General features: G+C 45.9%; 1 protein-coding gene across 3 annotated transcripts in view; it reads right to left on the reverse strand.

Moving 5' to 3' along the window:
- Positions 1 to 3232: 3232 nt before the first annotated feature.
- The window catches only part of KIAA0319L (KIAA0319 like), a 34366-nt gene continuing 15618 nt past the window's right edge, over positions 3233 to 21980 (reverse strand). For 2 of the 3 annotated variants that reach the window (XM_055799104.1, XM_055799106.1), the window contains 17 exons: positions 21525 to 21626; positions 20564 to 20661; positions 19299 to 19386; positions 17982 to 18074; positions 17191 to 17323; positions 15819 to 16047; positions 14628 to 14751; positions 13912 to 14044; positions 12876 to 13024; positions 12407 to 12558; positions 12078 to 12216; positions 11577 to 11736; positions 9253 to 9395; positions 8069 to 8191; positions 7436 to 7526; positions 6987 to 7078; positions 3233 to 4982 (listed from right to left, as the gene is read on the reverse strand). In XM_055799104.1, the coding sequence (XP_055655079.1) occupies positions 4795 to 4982; positions 6987 to 7078; positions 7436 to 7526; positions 8069 to 8191; positions 9253 to 9395; positions 11577 to 11736; positions 12078 to 12216; positions 12407 to 12558; positions 12876 to 13024; positions 13912 to 14044; positions 14628 to 14751; positions 15819 to 16047; positions 17191 to 17323; positions 17982 to 18074; positions 19299 to 19386; positions 20564 to 20661; positions 21525 to 21626 (2237 nt within the window). In that variant the 3' untranslated portion in view covers positions 3233 to 4794. The remainder of the gene's footprint in view (positions 4983 to 6986; positions 7079 to 7435; positions 7527 to 8068; positions 8192 to 9252; positions 9396 to 11576; positions 11737 to 12077; positions 12217 to 12406; positions 12559 to 12875; positions 13025 to 13911; positions 14045 to 14627; positions 14752 to 15818; positions 16048 to 17190; positions 17324 to 17981; positions 18075 to 19298; positions 19387 to 20563; positions 20662 to 21524; positions 21627 to 21980) is intronic. The other variant, XM_055799105.1, reaches the window with a different exon arrangement.

Here is a 21980-nt window from a genome sequence, read left to right on the forward strand (position 1 = left end):
AATGGACCCACAGCCTCTCTGGGGAGGTGACGCAGACCAGAAGCTGCTGGAGGCAGTTCTTTGCCCTCGGGGCCATGAGAACCCCGTCTCTCTCCCTCTGCTGCCCTGGGGCTGGTGCAAGCTTTCCCCGGCAGCAGCTGAGCCCCGAGAGCCCACAGCCGGGGGGACACGGGGCTCCCTTGCCCACAGCCACCACCTCTGTCCCTCACCGCATTTCCTCTCGCTCCTCTGCAAGGAGCCAGCACCTACGAAGTGGTGCTGAGCAGCCAGCGAAGGCAGCTGGCTGGGAGCAGCCGGGAAAGGGCAGCCCTTCGGAGAGCTTCCCGCAGGGACACCGAGCGAGCAGGAGGCAGCAAAAAATAGCAGAGCTGGGCGACACAGCACAAAGAGCACGAACACACGGGGAAGGGACCCAGCTGAGCACGGATGGCGGAGAGGTGGCAGGCAGGAGCCTTCTGCTTCGGATTCCCAGAGGCAAGGGCTGCTCCCAGCCAGGTTCCCACTGTGGGACAGTGGGGCTACAGCTGCCCTGAACCCAGGTGGAGGGGTGCTACGGCATCGCGTGCTGTTTGATGCGCAGGGAGGGGTGGGACGGCTTTATTTTGAATGCAGCTGCTGCTGCGCTCGTGGGCAGAGGCAGCGGGCTGGGGAGCCCAGCAGCTTTGGCTTCTCACGTCCTTAGGTGACATTGAGCAGCGTGAACTCCAGCGGCTCCGGCACAACCCGCGGACCACGTGGGCTGCGCACGGGCAGCCGGGCAGCTCTGAAGGCGAGTCTCTTCCTCCCCTCTGAAAAATCCCGTGTCCCACGGTGCCACCAGGTCCCTTCTGGCTGCCGTGGTGCTAAACCATGTTCCCTATAGCAGCCAGCCACAGCGACAGCTGGGTGGCTGCCTTCATCTCCTTCAAGGACTCCACTAATTAACAAACGTTCCTCTGCTGCAGCAGGAGGTACAGTTTTACCCCAGGTCTGGGTGCAGCTGGAGCCCCACCGCTGCTGCCGTTCTGCTTTCCAGTGAAACCAGCACTGCCTTGGCTGTCAGGGACAGCGCGAGGCTGCAGGACAGCAGGGGCAAGAGCTGCTGGGGGCTTCGGCTGAAAGTTCACTTCAAACAGGAGAGGCTAATTATGGCTGTGCTAAAGCAGGAGTCTACAAACAAACCAGGGGTCAAAACGCAAGCGCAAGGCCCGTAGCACGAGGCTCGGCAGCTCCTGCTCCCTACGCACAGCGCAGCCTCCCACATGTCGAGGTTGCTGCACTGGTCGCCGAGCGAGGAGCGGACTTGGCCGACTGTCAAGAAAGCTCTTGGCAGCCCCGTGAGCTGCGCTGGCAGCAGAGCCCCACCGCACGCTACAGCGGCTGGAGCGAAGGTGGTCCCTGTCCCAGCAGCGCCCACCGAGACCCCGCTGCCGGGCACCAGGGAAGAAGAACGAGGGAGCACCTCCAGTTCTTACGCAAAAAGCACGGCGGTCCTGGTAGGAACCATCCCACACCTGAAACTGGAGAAAGAAGCAAGCTGAGCAGCAGCAAAACATCTTCCCTGTTTATTTGCAAGAAACATTTTGTTTAAAAAAATTACTTTTAGTCTTGATCCAAGTAACACTGCAATCAACAAACATTGTTAAACCAAAAGTTCAAACAGGTTGGGCAGCCCCCGCTACAGAAGAATGAAGAAAACATTTCAGAGCAAACTATTTTAAAACTAGAATGCAACATTTGCCTCAAACATCTTAACCAGTGTTCGAATATGTTAAAGAAGACAAAAATCAAGTGAAGCTGATGGTTCATCTAACAGATGTCTCAGCTTTTAACTCCCACACCTGGGTAACTTGTAGCCAGTGTCTCTAATTGTGAAATCATAATGCATAGCAATGCAGAAACCCGCCGGAGCAAGGTCAGCCCCGCTCACGGTGCTCAGGCAACAAACCAGCAGCGACATTAGCGATGCCACAGGGGAGGAGCAGAGGGTGGCAAGGGATTTCCAAACACCGCCTTTGCTCCGTGTGCGCACACCGCGGGAGAGCTCTGCATTAAGGGTGCGCTAAAGCAGAGAGCCTGCCCCGTCCCATGGGTCAGGGGGCTCCTACACTGGGCCAAAAGGTACCTCCTCTGGCCTGGGAGGGTCTCCTCGCCTCCCCCAGCCTCGCAGGCCCTCGTGCTCCCGCGAGGCCGGGGTGCAGTTGCTGCGTGTCCCGGTTTCTTGCAGCCCGGCGAGGGCTCAGCGGCACCGAGGGTTAACACGAGGAGCTGCACAGCCAGGGAATACTAATGGGAGCCAGAAAACTAACGGAAGCTCGCGCCACGCTCTGTCACAAACCTGCACTCGGTGATGACAAATGACTAACGAGCGAGAAACCCTCCCAACCCAGCCGCTCGGCACAGGGGGAACACCACAGCCCCCCGCAAAACCCAGCCTTGGCGGGCAGTGCTGCCAGCTGACGACAACACCCCAGCCCAAGTGTTTGTTACCCCACAGTGAAATATAAGGATGAAGAAAATAACCTCAGCTAAACAGAGGTGGTGGTGGGAGCAGCTGCGTGGTTTTTAATTCCCTCTCCCGTAGCCAGAAGCCAGGCTGGCTTCAAAGCGCACTCTGCCTCTCTGTGAGGGGTGCTGATCTCTGCAGCAACACCCGAGGGATGAACCATCGCACCCAGCCCTGATCCACCACAGGGGCAACTTCCCCGGGACGGGAAAGAGCAAGAGGCTCAAAAAACACAAGCCCCAAGGACCAGGATCGGTGAGAGTACAGCTCTCCCTGAACAGCCCAGACTGCTTTCAGGCACACCCTCAGGACCACATCTGGTCAATCCCTGCAGCTCCAAAACCTCCTTTTCTCATCGTTTGTTCCGCTTACAGCCAAACGTACCGAAACACAGCAGAGGGTGGCATGGCATCGCCCAGGAGTTACATGTCCAGCCACAACACAGCTCCCAGCACTGGGAGCATCCCAGTGTCAGCTGTCCCCGTGTGTGGTCCCAGGCGGGCTCGGAGGGAAGGAGCTGTTGGGAGAGCGGGTGCAGGAGCAGCCCGGGAAGGAGAAGAAAGAAGAAGCTCAGAACACCAACAGACAAGGCAGAGGGTGGCCCGTGCCATGACGCAGGCAAGCGAGGAGGAGTTGGGAGGGCAGGAGGCTAATGCCTCCGTACTCGGGAGAGCAGCCAGCCCCGGTGCTGGTGCCCGAGGAGGACAGCCGATTGCCCAGACAAATAAACTTAGCAGCAGCCATGACTACATTCAGCGAGGGAACATTCCCTCGCATTCAATAGTGTTTAATCTTCATCTAGCTCAACACAAATCAGTAGTGCAGCAATATAAATACAACCAAGGAAGTTAAAGCCTTTTGGCTTTCATAGCTCAAAAAAATAAAAGCGCCAATGAAACAAGTTTCCAGTTTTTTTAAATTAAACACAAAGAAAGGCAATAAACTGCTCATCCATCCACAGAGGAGCAGTGGCATCCTTCATGCCGGCAAGAAGCTGATTTTTGCTCGAGGACAGGGGTGCAACTGCTGCAAGCAGCACAGTGAGATGAAGGAGCAGGTACAGGGTCGGCCTGCCACACACCTGCCTCCCAGCGCGCAGGCAGCAGACACGCAGCTGCTTGCTGCTGGCACTGCCCACACGATGCCCTCGGGTAACAGCAGTTCCCTTTTCCACCTACTAAAGGACACCAAGTGCATGCTTCACGCCGCGTCAGGAGCACGCAGCGCTCTTCAGCCGTAACAACATGAGGCCGCTAAGCTGCAAGCCAGAAGAAGCAGCAGCCGGCTGCTGGGAACTGAAGATAGCAACCCCCATTTGCCTGGGCTGTGCAAATTTTAAGGAAAAAAAAACCCAAAACAAACCAACAAATAACCAAACCAAACCCCACTATACATAGTGTTTTGTAGCCGAGATATGGTTAACGTCCAGACTCACGGACGGCTTAGTGACCAACAGAAGGTGCTGGGGCCACTGAACAACATCTCACAGCTTTGGAATTAAGCCAGACATTAGACAGGTACCAAAGGTGGGTGTCCCCTCCCAGCTCTGGTACCCAGAACAGCTTGCTGCAGGAGGGGGTCTCCTAGCCCCAGCCAGTTACCACAGGCAGGTCAGCTCTCCACATCTGAACAGGCACCTTGTCATCAACACTTCCAAACAAGAGCAGCCTGATAGTAATTTACAACAGCTACAAAACCCTCTCCTACCTGCAAGCTGATGAAGCGTGCCCATAGTGTTTAGATTTCCTCTCCTCTACACTCCAAAAGCAGCCAAGTGCATGTGAAAGGACATGTCTAAATTAAAATAGTGCTTAAACCATTAGGGAAGGTGGGAGTAAGAGAGAAGAAAGCTGCTGGACAGCAAAAGTAGCCTGTGGTAGGCTACTGGAGCCTGAAGGGGGCCCTGAGCACAGTCTTGACCTTCCTTCTCCGAGGAGCTCCCAAGGCAATTGAGCTGCAAGTCCATGGGTGTTTCCTCCACTGCAGTCTGGGGTGGGCTAGGAGGGTCCTGTACATTCACAGTTGCTCCAAGTGGTTCTCTCCTGCTCTCCAGATGCCAGCTCTGTCCTTTTCCGACGCTTTGCCCAGGGTTCACAGTTGCCTTCTCCTCCCTTTGATTTCCCTTGAAGTTCAAATTCAAGTACAACCAGTTTTAACTGAATGAAAAGAAACCCACAAAAACAAAGTTATTTTCTGTGAAATGAGTTAGCAGCGTTGTCCTAATCAAACTGGCCTCCGAAGGCCCTTGTAGGATAGGGATGGGAGTGGCCTTTCCCACTGAACTCCAGCACACGGCCGCCTGAGGGCAGCTATAGAATTTCCTCCCTCTGGTTCTTGGGTTTGAGCATCACTTGTCCATTGCGCAAGGAGCCGTTCTGGCTACGGAGCAGCTTCCCTTTTTCACGGTCAGGCCACGTGAAGATTGCTTCATCGCTGTCCAGTTCAGACTCTGAATGCATCAGACTAGTGTTGAGGACCTGGGCTTTCTGTCTGCTGCCTTTGAAGGAGAGAGATTCCCAGGTTAAAAATACTTTTCATACTGGTCAACAACCTCGCCTTACTCCATTCCCTCTAAGTCTCCTTTTCCTGTCATGTCGAAGGAGCAGCCTAATCAGACTTTCCTGTGTGTGTCACTTATTCCCTCAAATGCCAAAGCGATCCTGTTTCAGATTGTGACAGAGGTCACGACGACTCTTCAAGATAGTGCAAAGCACAACAAACAGGTAGGAAAGCAAAACTATGTTACCAGAAGGGGCTGTGAGTACACGTGGGAGCTTTGTCTCCCTGACCTTGCTTGGGGCACTGCCTAAAAAACTCTGAGGGCTTAACGGCTATAGTAAAGAGAATACGCAGGTGGGTGAGAGATCACCGCACTTACTACTCTCCCTACTCTCATCTCTGCTTCTCTTGCCTGCAAAGGAAGAGCGATAAATTAGCGGGCTGAATTTAGATTAATGTGCAAGGACAGGAGAGAGACTTTTACTGATATTGTCAGCAGAGGAAATATTTAAATTTAGCTTTGCCTTAATGGAGAAATGCAACATTTCCTCTGTTAGCAGAATGCTCCCTGGACATATCTAGCAGGGAAAAAAAGACTTTAGTCAGCAGCCAGCCTCAGAAGAAGCACGATGAGTTTAGTTACCAGACAGCAAATGGTTGAGGCACATTTGCTAGACTGCAGAACAATGAGCCCTTTATTTAAGAGTGGGGCTCTTCTGTGCGAGGTGACAGATGGCCAGATTAAAGCAGAGTTGGGTGCTGAGGGAGGAGAAAACATCCAGTTTTTCTTCAAGGGTATCCGTACTTGTGCAGTTGGGACAGCCCAGTTCTCGGGGGAATTGCCTGATTAGCTCTGTCGCTGCAAGGCCCTCCAATGCTGCTGCTGGGCACTGTTCACTTTGCTGGAAAACCATTAAATGGGATAATACTAGGATGAGCAGTTATCTTCCACTAGCAAACAAGGATCAGGGACTGTTCTCCATGCACAGTTAAAATAACTCCTCCTCTAAACAAAACCAGGATGCACACTCATTTCAGACACGTATTTCAGCGGCTGAAGTGCTCCCCAGCATTCGGCGGGGCTGCGCTTTGCACGTACTTTCCCCATTTCCCTCCTTTCCTGGACAGTCAGCAGGTGACCACAGCTCGGGTCAGGTATCTGATACAATCGCAGCAAAAATGCTCCTGCCTGAAATAACCCAATGATCTTTGCAAAACACCTGACAAGCACTCTCGAGGACAGCAATGCGGGCAGGAAAATGCTGGCTAAGAACACTGAAGACAAATGATTGCCTTTCTGGAACAAGCCAACAGGCTTGTAGCCACACGGAGCACCGAGGACTTCATGGGTCCCCCTCCTAAGGTGTCTACTTCCTGGAGAAATTAGAGCATTAGCTAAAACATGAAACTTCGAGCCTGATGCTCACAAGGGCAAGAATGAATAAATTTATGAACAAGTCATTTGGGGTGGGAGAGTAGGGGGGCGGAAATAAACATCACTCTCTCCAGTCCGTGAGTATTTTCAGGTTGCTTTCAGATGTCCCTTTGCTTACTGGCCAAAGTCAATCAGTTTAGTGAGACGCTTAGTGACACTGAGTTCATGCTTTGCCGCAAAGCACGGGCAAGGAATTGCATAATGGCAAGCAGCAAGCTACCAGAACCCAGCAGAAAACTTCAGAACAAGAGAAGTTTAGTCAAGACCCAGTTTTGGGCTTCCTGGATCAGGCAAACCTGCCCAGCTTACATACATCCACTTACTACTACTGTGATACAAGGTGGAGACATCAGGCCCAGGCCAGTTCCAGCCCCAGTTTCTAAACCTCTAGATCTAAGTTACTAAATACCCTGCACACAGACCTGAAACAAGCTCTTAGATCTTCTGAGACTTTTCTGTCAGTGCCTACTATCATGTTTGTTTCACTCTGTGATTTTAAGTCCACTGAGGAAGACTGTTCTTTAGTCAGCATTCTGGAAATATGAGCTCTTCCCTCTCATGTTTTACCTGCTTTGGGATTTGGTTTTAACTCCAGGCTTTCTTGATCCGTTGCATCCAAAATCTTGTATTTGCTTTTTCTTTTGGATTTTCCTTTTCGTCTAAAGGGGAAGAAAAGGAATTAAGAGGCAGGTCCTTTCTAAAGAAGCCAGAAGAAAAAACAACTCTGATCTTCAAAGCTAGAGTACTTGCTTATTTCAGATTATGTTCATATCATAAAGCAAAACATTAAAAGCATTGCTTTAGTTGCACTTTTATAGGTTAATCCAAATCTTGCTTCTTAACTGAACCCAAAGTTCTAGGACTTCAATGTTTCACCTGAAACACTAAGTGACAAACACTAACATCCCAGGGCTAAGCAGATGACCTGCTGGGACGACGGGTTTATCTTTCACCTCTTAAAGCAGCTACTTGGCTCTGAAGCACTGATACAGTGGGGGTTATGGCCTCAGTCCCACCTCTTGCAACAGCAGATCACCATCCAGGATAAGATTCCAAAGGCAACCACAATGACGAAAGATGCAATGATCACATACAGCACACTCCACTCTGAAAGCAAAACACCCCAGAGATAAAGATGTTTTGGCACCTCATACAGTTGACAGTGTGCGCTTTAGATGACTATTGTTGGGAAAGAAAGAGAAAGGCCTGACCCTCTCTGCAGAATCAGAGGCTCGCAGCCATCACTGACAGTACCGCTAACTCACCTACGGAAGCCAGAGGCTTGAGATCCAGCGTGCGGACTCGCCGCACAAGGGCATTTTTCAGTGTGTGCCAATTTATACAATTTGCTTTCCTGTGGCAGGAAAGCCTCTGTAGGGGCACGACAGAAAAGAGGTGGCATTTATACATTACAAACGGACTCAACACTTAGTGGGTGTTCACCAAAAGGATCTAAAGAGGAGTTGCTTCCCCATCAAATACCACCTGCCTAGAAGGTACGTGTAGTGAGACCAGGGCAGGGACTATCTCCTCGTGTGAGCTTCAAGTCAGAGATACCGGGAGAAAGCAGGTACCTGTTACTCTGCCTACCCTGGGTTTCAAACACTGTTTGCTTTCCAAACAAACAATCCCAGGGAGGCTGCACGTACCACAGTTGCTTTCGCCATCCCCCATCTGCACCCTGATGAAGTTCTCCATCCAGAAGGGATCACAGATGCAACGCTTGGTGAAGGAGTCACAGCGTCCATGCTCAGAGCAGTTCAGCTGACATGCTAGGGACAAAAAAAAACAGCCAGGTGAACTAAATGACTTGCACATGAGGCAAAAATATAGTTTTATATATATATATATAAAAATATATATATATATACACACAATATAGTTCAAAACAGCCAACCCTGTAGGCTCTAACTTGAATCTAGTTGCTCTGTAGTTCATTCGTAGCTTAGCCATAATTGCAAGCAGCAAGAAGTGCAAGCATAAGCACCCAGGCCTCATGCCAAACTCAAAATTTCCACTTTGCTAATATAACACACATAACATGCTAAGAAAATTCTACCTAATAAATCATGACTTTGACATCAAAGTTACGGAATTTGTCTGTGTGTTAAGCACATGTTTTTAAAAAAAGGTTTTGATTTTCAAATTCAAACCCAGCCTGTGAGACAGACAAGAAACAAGTAGATCCTTTGAAAGGGACCAAACAACTGAAAAGTGGCTTCTGAAGGCCATGAAATCATAAGATCAAGAAGCCATGAAAATAATTACTTTACATAATTCTAGTTTAAAATATCTACTGATCAGCCAATGATCCACACAGGATGGAGTTCGTAAAAGAAAAACAGTGCTAATATAAAGTTGTAAAATAAAAGATAGAAGGGAAACATTTCCTTTAGAGTGAGGTTATGTGCTGCAGAGGAAATGACTATTCACAGCTACCAAGATCTGCAGTTTTATTGTTTTCAGTATGACACACATTTCATTGGCTGTCTTTCATTAACATTATATTTTCGTTTTGTAAGTATGTATCTGCTTTTGATTTTGTCAATTCTTATCTTCCTAGCAACATTACAGGTAACCATTTATAAGCGGTTGAACAGCAAATAGACGGAAATCAATTGGTAAATAACTGATTAATGTATAGTGTAACAGACTTATTTTTGCGTTTCTCATTTCCTAACTTAGGAAAGCTACTGGAGTGAGTGTATGTGTGTGTACACGCAGGTGTTTTTAGCACATGTGAAAGTCCTTATTCTGGCAGGCATCTGAAAAGGGAAAAGATGTTAGCATGTACCACAGTTTTTGTACTTACTTATTGTAAACTCTTACTTACTGACTGTGTTAATTTCTAATGCCCGGAAGATGAGGAAGTCTGACTGTTGTTTCCGTAGTTCATTTTTTAACGTCCAGGCCACCTCTCGTCCTTTGAATATCTGATGGGGAGGCTGGTTCTGTACAAAAAACACCATCTTCGTGCTGCAAGTCAGACAAAAATTATTATCTGTTGCTTCTCCAAACATCAGGTAGAGAACCATTCTCCCCAGTCTGCCATTAGAGAGGCTTATTCAGAATCCCAAATTTATTTGAGGACTAGATATCTGGTTCCATCTTGAAAGCAGTAACGGACCTGGTCACACAGTAGAAAACCCTTCAGGACATCTGATCCACCCATATTTTCAACGCTAGGGCTGGACTGTTCTTGAGTTTGCTAATGGTTTGCTCATCAAGCACATCTTTGCATTTTCATGCTAAGCATGCACACCCCCATACTTTAAGGTCCTGCCATTTTCACAGTCTCCTCCCTCCTTCCCTGTGGGATCCTAAGACCTTACTACATGCCAGACTTGGGGCTCATTTAACCGCTCAGCACGGAGCTCCCGCATCAGAGAACACAGTGAAGGTTCAGAGTCTTTTGCAAAGCTTAGTTTAAATGCAAGAAGTGTTATAGCCAGAAAAAAGCACAGGTGTAGAGGATTACTGTATTCTGCATCTTTTATGGCATTAACTTTATGATAGAAGAACTTGCTCCCCTAGGCTTGCTAGCCTTGCAGAGCCCTGTGTATCCTTCAGATTCACAGAAGGATGCATGGATGTTTCAGATTTATTACCACCAGCGAGTAATTTATCACCACCTACGAGTCAACAGGATATTAATGAAGCCCTCAAAGTATGGGGGGGGGGGGGGGGGGGGGAAACCAACACAGCAGCTGGGGGTAAAAGATGTTTTTTAAACAGTACAAGTTACTTTGATAGTTGAGGCAAAAATGGGATCTTTAAGCCATCTGCCAGAAAATAATCTCTGCTCTTTTATAACACTGCCCACTCTTCTGTCTAGTTAACAAACATATAAACAGACAAAACATTAATTACAAGAATCCCTGACTTGCCTTACTCCATGAGGAACAGTGGCACCCGGCCTGGCCGTGGCAGAGATGGAAAGGTACATTACAACTGAAAGTGCTAGCTCTTCTGTTCTGAGCTCCTTAGGTTTGCACGGACAATGAATTCTGATTTTACTGCTACAGCAGGCAACATGGACACGAAGGAATCTATACATTACTGAACTCAGGAAAGTGTAAAGTATAACTGCAGATTTATTGCTGATTTGCTGCATGACTTCAATCATATCCCTTAAAGCTTTTTCAGTGCTTTATCTACCTTAAAACTACTCCACTTTTAGTAAAAATTAAGTGCAATATTGCACATATTTCAACAGATTACCACTCTGCCCTTGATAAGCTCATTGCCATGCCACTCACATGCATGTTCAGGCATCCTCAAACACACCTACAGTAACGATGGACTGCTGTTGGTACGGAGCTGTGTGCAGCAGTTGCTGTGACAACGCTATAGCGCCAGTTGCTGAAGTTTTCTGCAGAACAGTGAATTTCCCAGACCAGCCATTTGTACAGAGCGGAAAGCTGAACTTGATCTGGTCCTTTCATGCCAAAGGAGCATGGCCAGGATCCAGCTGGGATGAACTAACCCTTGTGTGACTTGCTGGTACTTGGAGCTGAGCAACACTGTCCAGGCAGGCAACACGACCCTGGCCTACAGCCCTGCCTATAAGCAAACCTCCACTTGTTTAGAAGAGACCAGCTGTAGTTTATTTTAAGCTAAACAGCAGTCAAACCCAAGTTTTCCTTATCTCTTCAAACAAAAAACTTAAATTGGTTTTCAGCATTTTATTTTGCGTTAAGTTGAAGCAGTCATGTAGGCAGTAAAGCTAATGTGAAACTACAAAGTTGGCATGCAGGGATCACTACACCATCACCTCTGGTGGGGCACCAGCATTTCACCACACCACTCCTCTATCAAGCCACGTTATTTCTCCAGTTATAAACTGCTGGTGTAAAACGTCCCTCAGTCTTCACAATTTTCAAAAACAAGTAAGATTAGCTCTTACTTTACAGATTTGGGGGACAAAGACATTAGCAGCAGCAAACGGTTTCAGAGGACACTGGACCAGCTCCAGAGGGGAGGACACCCAGGACCTGCCTGGCAACACACCTCTGACCCAAGCGAGCAGGAATATCAATGTTAAGCAACATCCCCATGTGTTTTGGTTGTCCATTCTGCTTCCTAAGAGAAAACAGCCCTTGGTTTACTAAACCCTCAAGCAATCCCCCTCCACGTACGCTCACAGACAGACCCTACCTTTGCTCAGTGTATGGCTGGATCTTCTGCACAGTAATGTCCGAGTCGAGGACGCCCAGCAGAACACCGATTTGTCGGATGAACATACCCTTCTGCCTCTCAGTCAGCTGGCTGACATTAACATCCAGAATTATCTCCACAAGGTTGTTTTTCCTAGGATCTAGTGAGAATGTAGGTAATAAAAATCTTTATAACTTCTATTTGACCGTCTGGGTACAAGTTAGGTTTCTAGTATTTTTCCAGAATGTTTCTGCTTTGAACACATTACAGAAACACACTGCAGGAAGGGATAAAAGTCTGACTTCCACAGGTAACAGCAAGCAGCAAGAGCCAGTCCCCATGAACCAAATGAAAATACCATCACATCCAGCAAAACTTTTGACTTTTACAGTTTGGAGCTGGACTAGACTACACATTTTGACCTCAGTACACTTTACCCAGACAAACAGAGGGCTTGCTAGTGCACTACGTGGTACAGCACGAAACCCGGTACAGACTCACCAGGTTTGACTTCCACTGTGGTCCTTTCCACATCACTCTCTCCTTTGGCATCTGTTACTCTGAGGTGGAATGTGTACGTCCCTTCTACTAGATTGGACAGGAGAAGGACAGGATGATGGTCTGAATTATTCAAGACTTCCTGGAAGGCAGAGCAAAAAAAAAGGAAGGATCAGCAAACAAAGGATCAAACTAGCATGACAGATCATTATATTTAAGGATATCACTACAAGGTGCAACAATGAGCTTTACATTTCCTCTGGAGCTGTCAATGCTACCTTGCACTGACTTTTGTGATGCTGCAATTGCCATTTAAAAGCAAGAAACCTCACCCCAGCTGCAGGGCTCCCGTCATCCCGGGTCCACAAGTAGCTGACAATTCCCTTATCATCAGAGGACTTCAATCCATCCAACTCAGCTGTATTTGTGGGCAAGGTGATGACAACATTACCAGCAATCTTTGCAACTGGTGGCTTGTTTATCTCTAAGCGAACAGAGAAGAAAGCAGTTGGAGAAAAATCTGATAACGCCCAATCAAAAAAATACTGCATTAGGGATTTCTGGGTTACAGTAGAGATCTATCTAGCCCGGGGGGAAGAGAGGGGGAATTGCGTACCCCAGGACTCAGCTGAAGACACTGTTTCTCCAGAAAAGGGTAAATCCCTGACTTAAGGCCATTTCAGTGCTACCCATGTTATTTTCACCCATTCCTTACTCCTGTTGTGCCCCTGAACACAGGTTTTGCTGAATTGCTCAGAGACAACCCGTGCCTCACCCAGCTCTGCTCACAGCTGGACGTACCTTCCTTGACAATGACGTTAACTGAGCTTTGGCTCTGCAAGTTCCTCTCATCTTTAACTGTCAGAGTAAACTCGTATGTCCCAACCTGAAGGCCTCTTACAGTGGCAATGCTGCTGTTGGCATTCTCCAGCTTGACACCATCTGGGCCCCTAACCAAAGCACAAGAGGATCACTTTAAACTTTGCACAGACCACGGGAGCTAGGCTCACACCAAACTCACACAAACACACAGAAGGCTCACGCAGAGCTTATGGGGACACAAACAGACAGCTGCCTGGAAATACAGAGTCCATGATAAAAAGCAAAATTATTTTCTCCAGTTACAGCAAGATAATCAAAAGAATAAGTGCAGCAATCAGAACAAAACCATTTCCAGTGGTTTAGTGTTTTGGTTGTTTTTAAATGAGAGGAGCACCAATACCAGCATTTAAGTAGTACTTTCAGCAAAATTGGCTCATGAACTGCACAATAAGCCAATTTCTTTAAGAAAAGGTATAGAGCAAAAATAGTTCCTTCATTTCTAAGAGCTTTGCACAGAATTCGCATTAGCAAACAGAAAAAGCTACTGCAAGTTGCTCATAGGCTTTTTCCTGAATTCCCTAAAGCACTTCAGGGAATCTAGAGTCTGAAAGGAAGCATGACAATGAGAAGAGAAGAATGCTACCTCATTCAAACAAACTGCAAGAGCATCGAGTTAGAAGGCCCTGCTGTTGTTTGATTACAAGAGTCAGTCTCTTCATAAGACCAAGACCACATTACGCTGCTGTGAACCGAACATGGTCTCCTTTACAAGCCACAACCATGCTGAGAATGGGAATCGGGCCTGGAGATGAAAGCAGAGCTACTTCTAATGCTCAAACACAACTCCACCTCTCTCCAACTAAACATAAATCCTTGTCTCATTCTAGTCACTGGTAAAGCTTGTCAGGCCCAACGTGACCAGGATTTGACATGAGGGAGGTATGCGTGGGTGTGTCTTGGTTTAAATGAACGACCCAGATACTTGCATAAGAACAGTCTGGAAGATGATACGCACCGTGTTTTTTCCCAAAGAAAGGAGACTATCTTCTGGTCATCTGTGCTCTTGCTGCCATCTAGAGTGGTGCTGTCCACAGGAAGAGTTAATTCTTTATCTGGACCAGCATCCGCCTTTGGCGGCTTATTGTTCTCTGGAAAAGGATGCAATATTTTTCATATGCATGCCATAAAAGGTGGAGCTTAAGACCCCAGTATTGAGAATTTTCTCCATGATCCCTAGTATATTTCTTGCCCCCTATCTCAATCTTGTACTCTGAGAAAGTGACACTGAAAGCAGTTAAAGAGTTCAGCCCAGTGTTTCATTCACACATCTGCAGTAAAATGAGAATGAAATCTAGGAGTTCTGATTTTTGCTCTCCTTCTCCAAGTACTACTCCACCTTTCCTGCTCCTGTCACACAACCTAGCACCGTGAGCAGAGACAGCTGCTTACAAATAAAATCCTGCCATTATGGTGGGATAACATCAATTAGACTACATTGTATAAAATAAGAGAACAGCCTAGAAAGGCAATATTCCTAGGAACTTTCTTTTGTTCATTTACTAGCAATACACCAGCCAAGAATGGTCCTAAATTAGAGCAGCTTTTTTTCTGAAAGCAGCACCAAGCTACCGTAAGATCTATTGACAACAATTGACAACGATCTGTTGGCAGACTGACGCTCACCTCTAACCCCTGGAATGGAAGTGGCAAAAGCAGCTAAAGGCAGCTTACCTGGCTGGACTATCACAGTGACCTCCGCAGTGGACTGGTGCCCAGCAGAATCTGTCACTATTAGCTGGTAAGTGTAATCACCTTCTTGCATTGCAGAGAGCTGTAAGACTGGTGTCCTCACGCCCTTTAAGAAAACATATTCAGATTTTAAAAAGAATCCTTATGTAGATGATGATAGACCAGAAGACTCTGCTTCTAAAACAACTATTATCAGCAGATTCGAGGGGCTTATTACTAACTCCTGCTACAGGGCCAGAAGCCTGTGCCACTTAAGCATGCAATGCACTTAGAGCTAAATTTATGCACAGCAACAAGGACACTGCTGTGGAATGTAACAACAGTAATGCCATATAGGTGTTAAGATCTTTTGAGATTCAGTAGTTAGCAGTTTGAGCAAAACCTCTGGGGAGCACTGTGCAAATCATACACATTGTGAACCCAATTCATGGACTTTCTTATTCCATAAACTTGACAGGAGTAATAATATTTAGAAGAAAAATGATGACATGGAAACAAATTCCAGCTTTTACTGTTTAGGACTGAGGAGTGTCTGGCCAGTATCAGCAAAGTTTAGACTCCAGGGTTCAACTCAAAAGATCCAGCTCATTGCATTTGTCCAGCTTAGGAAATGCATGACCTGACAGAATGAGTTATCCTGTGCATCTAAATGCCGTCCTGACTGATAGTTACCTAAAAGATCACATAGTCTGGCTTCCACACCTGCTGATAGCACTTAAACATCCCTATTTATACCACCATTGATTTAGCCATCACCCATGTTCTGAGAAGTCAGCAACTGAGCTCAGAAAGAACACAGTCCCCTAGCAGCCACATCGGTTAAAGTGAGATACACGGCTGTGATCAAGTTGTGCTGAGACCTGTCGTATGGGACATCAGAATCCAAAGCCAACAAGTTCCTATGTCTCTCAGTCCTCTTCAGCAGTATTTAAAACTGCATTGCTCAAGAAAGGAAACGGGATGCCAATGAAAACATGTGGCTAGACTGGTGCACCAGCTCAGTCACTAAGCCAACACAACTTTCATAAGGGTTAAGTATATATTTAATCATCACATGCTTGCTCTGTAGGATTGTAAGAGACGTGTGCTAACAGTCAGTTAAAAATGGTTTAATTAGAGAAAAAAAGCCAGCTAGTGAGTAATCCAGGTTAAGTACCAGAGACCTGCACTGACCTGCATCTCCATCACCTTCCCTTTGCTGTTTGGGCTGAGCAGCCACTCGTAGCTGACAATGCTGTGATCGTCAGTGCTCTGGTTCCCGTAGAGGGTGATGGAGTTCTGAGGCAGAGTGATGACTTGGTTTGGGCCCGCATTTGCCACTGGAGGATAATCCACTGCTTTGTTCACAGTCAGGTTTGCAGTGGTGGAGTTGCTGGCACCGTCTGAGTCCACTACTGTTAGACTGAAAAGGGAGAAAAAAAAAAAAAGTGAAAGTAGTGAAGAGTCATGATTATGAAAGCTGAATACAAAACACTGGCTGGAGTTACCTGGAATGCAAAAGAAGAGTCAGAAACTTAAGACACAAGGACAGAATAGTAATTTTTTTCAGGAGTGAAAAAAAACCCCCACCTATAGTTTGAGGCAACTGTGCTTTTTCCAAATAGAAACTTCCCCGAAACGCCCAATTATCAGCCTCAAAGCAATGCAAGAAATTCAAGTCACATCCATCTCTCACTTGAGATCTACCTACTAGTTCCAAAATAAAACTGTGCTAGTGAAAGATCACCAGCTTTCACACACAGTTGTGATGGAAAAGCCCTCCCTGAATATAACACTGACGCCCAACAGAAGACACTCATTAACACGGACACAGAAGCTCATTACTAATCCACACGTAGCTTGAACACAGTATGCCTCCTCAGGTAGGCTACTACCACAAAACAGAACTGGTATTTTGCTAAATCTAGATCTGAATATTGATCTGATTAGTTCATATACCAACTGCTTCAAAGGAAAACAATGCTCAGTTATAGGTCCTCAGGTTTATTTTATTTTAAATAGATCTGCTGATGCAGCGTGTGGGCATCACACCAAAATGCAGACCAAAGGAAAAACACAGAATACACATGCAAGTAAAATCGGCTACTATTACTCAGGTATGTGCATAAAACCATTAGGCCTCATTCACTTATCTGGGACAAATATATTGCATTTAAAAAACTGGATTTAAAGACTGCATTTCTGCTTAAGCCTTTACCCAAACAGTTTAGATTTGACATTTCAAGAGACATTTTGTAGCGCTGGCAGACCATTTGTTCCCTTCTGCCACTGCCTTAAACTAGTGCTACAGTTTAAGAATAAAAAGTAGCTGGACAGGCTTATCTCTTCTGAAGCCAGAAGCTATGAAACTACCTAGAAGCCTAGGAGTGGAGAGAGCACATCACAAAATGAAGTTCCCTCTCTGCTGCGTTTTGTGTGGTTTTTTTCTTTGTGGTTTTTTGTTTGTTTGTTGTTTTTTTTTTCCAAACAGACTAACACCTCAGGAATCTCGTATATTTTACTCTTAAGGGATAAGAAAGGATCAACTCTTCCAGGTATCACCTACCTGAATGTGTAATTCCCGGGTACCAGGTTGGTCAGTGTCAATATGGCAGTATCGCTAGAAACCTTCTCCTCCCGCAAAGGACCCTTCAGTTCTTCCCAGTGATAGCTGACGATTTTATCATCATCGGTGCTTTCTGTTTCAATTATGGAAGAAAACACGCATACAAGGAATTGGAAAATGCTGCTTCACCAACCCCAAACGTTCAGTCCCCTACTTCAGCACTGGGCTTATATGGGCAAAGACATCTTTGGTCCAAGCCCAGATGCCCAAACTGCATGCTCTCCTCTACCCTCTTTCACAGGTATACTCAAGCACCCTTAATCCCAGGTTTATATGTGTGCTGGGGCAGGGAAGACAAAAAAACCCCAATCAAACCACTAATATCATAATATAGGTGGGGATAAGACAACCTGAACATCCTTGGAGAAATTCCTGAAAAGCTCTGGTGCAGGCCAGGCTCAGTAAAGGTGGTGTGTTAGGTAACTAATATGTCTGAAGCTTAACGCAAGAGGCCAATAATTTTGACTGACAGTAATTTTTTTTATTCTAACCAGCAGCCTCTAGAACTTTTCCTTTTTTAGGACGTTGGCTCAAGCCAGTGCCCCTCAAAAGGAAACATGAAGAGATACTTTCACGTGCATATTCCCCTCTCCTGGCAAGAGTGGCTGATTCTTTTCACTAAAGTGTTTGACAGTGTCACAGCTAAAACTTTATCCAAAAAGTCATCCCAGAACCAAACACACAGAAACCAGGCTTGCTAGACTACTGCATTTAAAACTGCAGGTACTCACGGCTGCCATCAATAACAGTTGAAATGGTTGGCAGTGAAATCTCCTGGAACTGTGGGGACACGATGGCAACAGGAGGCTGATTCACCCGAGGCTCTGCAACAATAACCGAGCTGTTACAATGATATCTACAGGCAGATCACAACAAAAAGCTCCGGCCAAGCAACTCTGCAAAACTACCCTGCCTTTGTGCACCAGAAGTAGCAAGCAGAATACATACTGCACATGGTCTTTCCCCAGCCCCATCTATCCCTTCAGTTCTACAGTCAACGAGTCCAGGAGAGGAGTCCAAAGTGTGGAACTGCTGTGCCACACAGCTCCAAGACAGCCACCTATCAGACTAACTGCACAGAACTGCACAACCAACAACCAGTTCAGGGAAACCACGCTAACAAAAGAAAAGCAAAGAGGTGAACTGCCACCATGCTAGTACTCTGGAAATGGCTGCACTGCATCAGTTCTCCCATACTGGGTCAAACATTCAAGCACAGACCATTCTAAAAGTGCAGCACCTAGAGCTTCTTGCCAAAGTTTGGCCGCTGCTCTGAAAAATGAATGATTTTAATGCATGCTGCCAGCTGCAGATTCACTGCTTATAAGGAAATGATCAGCAACAGCATGCAGAAGGCCAGCCACACACTCTTGCTAATTTAGGGAGTGCAAGAGCACTTCTTCGCCCACAAAGGCTGTTGAAAAAGTCTTGCTGAAGTGTGCAAAATAAAGGTAGGTTTTTTGCGTAAAAGGAGATGCAGAACCTGTGGTTGCCTCTTTACAGAGGCCACCTAAAAAGTGACACCTGGTGAGACAGTCAGCACAAGCTATTGTTATCTACACCAGCTCATCTGCAAACCACATCTCACCGTAAGGAATGAGATTTGATTTTATCTGCCTTTGGTTGGGAATTATATTCTTTACTGGACAGGGAAAAAAAGATCCTCCAAAGGAGCTTCAAAGCTCCAGCTTCCCTTCATTATTTGCTCCTGCTGCTATAAGCTTTTTATCAGGTTACAGTTAGTTTTTGTTGAAGCAGTGGCCTTCCAGGGCAAGGCATTTGCTAGGCACTTTCATATCAGTATTCCAGCTTTTTTATTGACTGGTTGGCCTGTGTGCAGTATAGCAGAAATAGCTATGCATATTAGCAATAGTTTCACAGCCCGGGAGATGACTTGATACACATACATATATACTGAGTTCACAGCACAATACATTTTCACTGCGTTAAACCAGCATCCAGTTAAATAAGCAGAACACCATGATACAGGTATCGTGGTTTGTCAGAGACAGATGAAGTTAAGAAAAGATACAATTCTACCAACTCACTTGGATTCACTGTTACATTCACATAACCCTCTCCACGTGCATTTTCCCCATCGACGACGACTTTGAATTCATACAGACCAACAGTAAGCTGGAAGTGAACACAAAAGATTATTTACCTTCAGGGTAGCAGCACCTTATCAGGAGCTATTAGAAGGTCAAGTTTTGGCTTTGTAGCTTTGGCACAGTAGCACATTATGCTTCAACCTATGCATACACAGCAAAGGATGCTTTCCACACCAAAACGCTGTTGCCTCTCTTTCAGCTTATAATGGCTGTGCAGAAACCAAAGACTACTATTTCTTTCTACCACAGGTGCCACAGAATTGTCAGACAAGCTTTATTTTCTAGCAACAATAGACAAACACAAGAGAGATAACAGAGATTAGTTCAGGTTGTCTGGCTACAGGAATCTGTACTAGCAGATTGCATTTGAGATGAGAAAGGCTGCATGTAAGAGAAGAAAATCTCTTCTTGTGTGTTTTTACAAAGAAAAGTGTTTATTCTCTTCCTTCTAGATTACGTGAGTCAGGCAGTCACGCCTTCATCATTCACTGTTGAATGAAAGTGGGAGGATGAAGGACTAGGTGCTGGCCAACAATCATGACATCCAAAAGGCTGAAACCCTGACAAGGACAGACATGCTCCTTTTGAAGGGTTTTTCTCTGGCTGATATCATGACTACAGTCTGTAGATTTTTTCCCCAAGTTTAGCAGAATCCAAGATGCTCAGAGGCATGTCTCATAAATAAAGCACTGTATAGTCACACAATATCTAAAGCTATTTCCTTGTTAAGAATCCCCAAGTGCAGAAACTGGCAACACTTTTGCTGTTGGAGCTTGTCTAAAAGCAGCAGCCAGGGACATGCTACAAGGTATTCCACAGGCCTCGTTAATGGAATCTCAGACATCCCTTTATCAGTGGGTAGTACAAGGCTTCAGACCTGAACAGACCACCACACTGTTTCAGCAGCAGAAATATTCACAACCCTTTGTTAAATGTTAAATAGTGCCATTTGTATGGCTTGACACACTGCTTGTAGGCAGCTTTTAGATCCTGAAATCAGTTTCTTCTTTCCCTCATGCCAGATCAATCTCCCTTTTATAAGAGACTTAGAAGAGGGCTTGCAGTCAAACGTTGGCTGCCTGCCCATCACGCAATTTCCTATTCATCCTGAAATCACATACAAGTCTTTCCCAGCTGCCAGGGTTCCCATCTTCTCCACTTGGCATTTAACACAACAGGATACAAAGCAGAAGAACCTTTACCTTGGATAACTTCAGGGTCTGGGAGTGCTTCCCTTCCATTTCTCCACTGTAGTCTTTTGGATGAGTAATCAATTCCCACTCATAGGAATAAGTGGTTCCTTTTTTTAAAAAAAAAAACAAAAAAAACCAAATTCCAGACATTTGTTTTTAAAAGACTGCCTTTCCGCCACGCTAGGGAAAAGCAAAGGTATTAAACATTTACAAGGCATATTCTACTGCACTATGGAGAAATGAGACAGCTTGGAGTTTGGGCTGCAGCTTTTTGGGAATATACCCAGGAAAAGAGACAATCTGTGCATGTAAACACATTTATTCTGGAGCCAAAACCCATCTTTCAGCCTCTAGGGCATTAAAGAGCTTTGGAACAATCACAGCTCCAGGACAGTAATAGAGAAAAGTCTTACCACACCCTCAAATCCTGCAGACACAACATAATGCCAGTGTTTGAACAGGAATGCATCTATTCCTGTTGCTGCACAACACGTAACACTTGCCTCTCCTCTGCAGAATCCCACTGCCATTGTGGACAGAGCTATAGATGAGAACTTTACAATACCCGAGAACAATTTGCATGATGAAACGAGGAATGCATAGAAATGTGTTCCTCAGCATGTCAACCCTCCAAATCAGATTTCAATCCACCAAAGGAGAGATCACTTGCTAAGACAGCTTGTCACCTATCAGCAAATACCACAAATAGATGCTGAAGATCCACTGCTTCCTCACATACCACTCTGAGAACATGCCATCTCCCAAATCTAATGACTTTGTACCACTTCCAATGTTTTTTTGTGTCTTGCTATTTTCTGTGCAAGGCAGCATGAACTAACAGCACAGGATGAAAAATTTATACAGGAAAGTGTTCTCTGACAAAAGACGTTTCCTTATTTAATGCCGTATATAATGCCTTTTTGCCATTTCACCGTCAGAAGCCCTTAGCAGAATTCCCAGGAAGCCTTACGAGGTGGTGGTTCAGGAAGCACAAACGCATTCAGCTGAACTTCATTCTTTGGCAGGGTCACTTCGACGCTGTCTCCAGCAGAAACTACCAGCTCCTTCATAACTGAGAGGGAGAAACACAGAATTGAAAGAGGAACAGGGAAAAAATTAAATATATACATAAAAACCACCTTGGTTTCAGAGGCTATGGAATAAAACCCAGCTACAAACAGCTGTAATTTGTAAACATCCTGTCACTCAATATAGCTCCTATTTCAGGTTTCGCTCTCATTGTTAATGCAAAAGCACTAATGGGGTTTTACAAGTTTTAAGACAAGCCCAAAGTTACTCAGTCACCTCTCTCTCTTTGCAGATACTGTGCTGCTCCTGCTCCTTTTTTCTAAAGAGCTGAAATGTGACCTCGGGCCCTGTGCAGGGCAATCTATTCACTTAGGTCCAGCAGGATGGGAAGGGTTTT

This window comes from Falco peregrinus, chromosome 3, assembly GCF_023634155.1.
Source record: "Falco peregrinus isolate bFalPer1 chromosome 3, bFalPer1.pri, whole genome shotgun sequence".
NCBI classification, from domain to species: domain Eukaryota; kingdom Metazoa; phylum Chordata; class Aves; order Falconiformes; family Falconidae; genus Falco; species Falco peregrinus.